This window comes from Halyomorpha halys, unplaced genomic scaffold (assembly GCF_000696795.3).
Source record: "Halyomorpha halys isolate HHAL.00 unplaced genomic scaffold, Hhal_1.1 Scaffold1526.1, whole genome shotgun sequence".
NCBI lineage: Eukaryota > Metazoa > Arthropoda > Insecta > Hemiptera > Pentatomidae > Halyomorpha > Halyomorpha halys.
In genome coordinates this window covers 5,594-9,886 of record NW_027106725.1, presented here as the reverse complement: position 1 = coordinate 9,886, position 4,293 = coordinate 5,594, and the positions used below count along the sequence as shown (strand labels likewise).

Below are 4,293 nucleotides of genomic sequence, written 5' to 3'. Positions count from 1 at the left end.
TTATTTAGTAAAAAATTGCCAGTCTCAAGAAAGAAATTTAAAGATTATAAATTAATAAATAAGTCTAAATCAATTTATCTCGCAGATTTTAGCTTATCATTTTGCAAATAATGTTAAGAATAATATATATCTACTAGAAGCTCATAGTTATAAAATATAAACTTTATGAAAACTCTTTTACATTGCAATATGTTACTCCACTAACTAATAAATTACTACTACTTATATCGACTTATTCCTTAATTTCTGGTATCAATGGTATAGACCAGAGACATTAGTAGAAGTCAGATCAAGAAAGTTGTAGATAGAAGGCGAGGTGGAAAAAATCTGGAGATGGAAAGAATTAGTAAACCTACTCAATTTAGCCATGTTGGAATATCAGAAAAATTATGTAATTGAGTATATGCAAAGGTTAATATAAAGCAAGATATATTTGCTCATAATAGATAGTCACTTCACAGATTTGTCCAAAGACAGTAGATGTGTTTTTATTATTTTTTTATACAAAACGAGTAGTATAAACAGCTAAAATACATTATATACCTAATTCACCTACAACTAAACAACAATTTATATACATATTTCTTAATTGTCAATTTGGTCAGGTGTCTTACATGGATTTTATATAATAGTTTGATCCACTTCTAACAATTGAGAATTACAAACTGTTACTAATTACAAACTATTACACTGTTATAATTGTAAAACAGGTTAAAATAACTAAGTTTTTTTTTTTTAATATTGTTAAAAAATAATGATAGTTATGCAATCGAAATATTTTTAAAAAAATACCAACAAAAAACTAATATTTGTAAAATAAATAAAACAACAACTGACTCATATAATGAAATCATAATTTGAGAAACAAAAAGACAGAAGAAATATAATAAAATAATGGCTGTGATAAACAAAAATAGATGCAATAGCCTGGGCTCCAGTCTTCAAGCAGAAGTAATAATCTTTAAAAAAAAACTAAACCTACTTTACTCACTCAAGAAGTAAATTAACCTTAATTATATGTTACTCCACTAGCTAATAAGTTACTACTACTTATATCAACTTATTCCTTAATTTCTAGTATCAATGGTATAGACCAGAGACATTAGTAGAAGTCAGATCAAGAAAGTTATAGCTAGAAGGCGAGGTGGGATAGGAAAAAGGATAGAAGACTGAACGTGAATGAGCTTCAATCTCACTTTACTGACTGAAGAAGTAAATTAACCTTCAATGGCACATGAATTACTAAGCCAATAAAATAAATTAAGGGAGTGTTTTGAAGAAAATCAGGTAAACCTAGAAATCATTTCATCCATTCTACCTTAAATGAGAAGTATAAGTTGACTACTGAGATCTACTTCAAGCAACAAATTTTGCTACAAGGGGGCACTGTACCACTCTACACTCTTAGCTTTACCTTGTAGCAATATGAATGGTGAATCTTCAACTACGTCATTCAGATTTATACAAAGCACATAGTTATCATTACATCTCCATATCCACTAATTTAAACAGTTACTCTTTTTCAACTTTAAAATTAACTAGAATATAAAAATGAAATTAGTAAAAATACAACTGTTTCATTACAATATTCCAAGATTACTAAAAGTGGACAAAGTGGGTAGTATTGACAGTATTGAGATCTATCGTCTCCATATAACTTTGGGCACATACACACACTTTTAAAATTTCATGTAAAGTATAATGATACCCACTATCCGAATGGAGAACTTATATTAGTAGCCAAGATACACTACTAGCTATAAAAAAAAAATGCCTTAATGACACTAGTTTGGTGTTCACAATACTTGAGAACATTTCTATAGAATATGGTTTCAATTAAAACAATACTTACGTAAGAAATGTACCCCTAGTATTAATATTATGCATCAAATCGTATCGTTTCATATCAGTCTCTAATGTACCGGTTAATGAAATAGCACTTGCATTGTTAACAAGAATATCGATTCCTCCAAATGTTTTGACAGCATTATCGACAGCAATCTTAATCTGTTCTTCATTTCTAACATCAACAACACATGGTAATGCTTTGCCACCAGCAGCTTCAACTAAAATTTTAAAAAAAATAATAACTAACTAAAATACACAAATATTTTGAGAAACAACAAATACAAACAATGAATTCAAGAAAAATTTTATATTTGTTAAAAATCGTGAAAAAAGGAAAGCACTTGAATACTAATATAATAATCATATAATTGATAATTACTAATGTCATAATCCTTTTGATTTCATACTCTAAATGAACTTTACGATCCTGAAAATTCAATTATAAACCCAAATAAATTAATCTTCAATTACACAACAAATTTCAATGGAAAATAAGACATAATTACTATACTATCAATTTTACTAGTTAAACCAGCATCTAAATCAATTTAAAGATACTTACATATGATAAATGTTTGGCAGAAATATAAAAACATAAGCTGCAATGTCCTTTTATTCAACAACTTTGGCCAATTAAAAGACATAAGGAATTAACACAATTAAGATTTTCATCACATTTCCAGGCAAAGGAATTTCATGAGTACAATTTGTACATAAAATCAAGAATAAAGGAAGAAAATGAATGAGACAGCATTTATACCTATTTTGACAGATATTAAAGTCAGAGTGAACAATTTGTATTGGGAGAAGTGGGGATGGCAGTTAGGTACTTTATTACGTCAGTTAAGAACTTTATGATGGCAGTTAAGTATTTTATTATTATTACATTAAGAATGTATTTTTAGTTATTTAATGAAAATGAAGTTCTACTATTAATTTTGTAAATACTTCCTTTCATGGCAAAAGCCCATCATCATTTCAATAAACTGGAATACTGTGTGTATTTTCAAGGATTCCTTCAATTATAAATCAAGTGCTCCATGGTCATAAGTGATATACAAACTACAATATTTGGCATTCTTTCAGAATCTTATCTCACGAGTTCAAAATATTTTGTATCGCAGACATGGTAGTAATATGCACAGGACGATTATTAAGGATTAAGAAAAAACTGAAACCTCAACCTGAAAAAAACAAATATGATGAATATCTTACTTTCTTTTGCTGCAGAAAATATAGTTCCTGGTAATTTAGGATGAGGATCAGCCGTTTTAGCTGCAATGACAACATTTGCTCCATCTTTGGCTGCTTTTAAAGCAATTGCTTTACCTATCCCCCGGCTGCCTCCAGTAATAAAAAGGGTTTTCCCAGCAAGTTTCCTAAGAATCAGAAGGAAATCTAGTATATTCAATTAATGAACAAATAAACAAAGTTAATTTGGTAAGTACATACCCTGTATTCATCATACTGCAATGAAATTCGAAGTGCAATTATTTAGATACAGAAAAAGATTAAATAATATAAATTACAAGAATAGTGCAAGTTACGATGACTATAAAGAAATCGAATGTTTCTGTTTATCTTGAACGAAAGTGTGATAAGATTAAATGTGAACAGCCTTGTACCCTCTCTGAGCCCAAGGTTGGGTTGCCAGGTCAGCCAAGTCTTGTAACTTTTGTTGGATATTACATTCGATATACATGATAAAAATTAACATAATAAAAAAGGTGAAATGAAAATAAACATATAAATCAGCCAAGTAGCTGGTTGATGTTAAAAATTCATATAAATGGTACAATTTAACTAATAAATTCAACCTTTGTTCTTGCTTTTTTATCAGACACTTGTTAATTTAATTATCTAAACACTCAATGTCTTTATAAATACATATTTGTGATATACTAAATCAAATATAAACTATTAAAGTTAATTAACAATATTTGATACAATGGATTTACACTGAATCAATAGAATTTTGAATTATAGCAGGTTTGGGAAAAATTAATCCATTATTTTTACGTTAAATTCATGACTTCTAACATTTTTAGGATTGTCCGATTTGGGTCAAATATACACCGTTTTGTTCTATAATTTGGTGCCATTTTAAAGGTAGCTTCATAATGGCTCTCTCATAGAAGTCTTCGTCCCTATTGCCGAAAAACTCTAGTGTAACCGACTGACTTTCACAGTCTTCTCTTGATGCCAATTTATTATCACCAAGATAGTTTTGCAATGGAAGAAAAATATGATAATCGTTTGGTGTCAGGTTCTCACTATATGGTGGATGCATCAAAACGTCCCCAAAGTTCCTGGAGTTTCTGGCGAGTCACTATAGATGTGTGAACACGACACCTCTTCTATAGGCCAACTCTGGGCGTTTCTGATCAATCGCTTGCTCCATACTGTCCAGTCGTAGACATTAAAGACCCGAATTAAGTTTTTGGC

General features: G+C 29.5%; 1 protein-coding gene across 2 annotated transcripts in view; it reads right to left on the bottom strand.

Annotated features, from left to right (window-relative positions):
• LOC106689929 (hydroxysteroid dehydrogenase-like protein 2) overlaps positions 1 to 3,473 on the bottom strand; it is an 11,178-nt gene extending 7,705 nt beyond the window's left edge. The window contains exons 1-3 of one of the 2 annotated variants that reach the window (XM_014435154.3): positions 3,301 to 3,473; positions 3,064 to 3,227; positions 1,853 to 2,066 (exon numbers count right to left, since the gene is read on the bottom strand). In XM_014435154.3, the coding sequence (XP_014290640.1) occupies positions 1,853 to 2,066; positions 3,064 to 3,227; positions 3,301 to 3,314 (392 nt within the window). In that variant the 5' untranslated portion in view covers positions 3,315 to 3,473. The remainder of the gene's footprint in view (positions 1 to 1,852; positions 2,067 to 3,063; positions 3,228 to 3,300) is intronic. The other variant, XM_014435155.3, reaches the window with a different exon arrangement.
• Between the last annotated feature and the right edge of the window lie 820 nt (positions 3,474 to 4,293).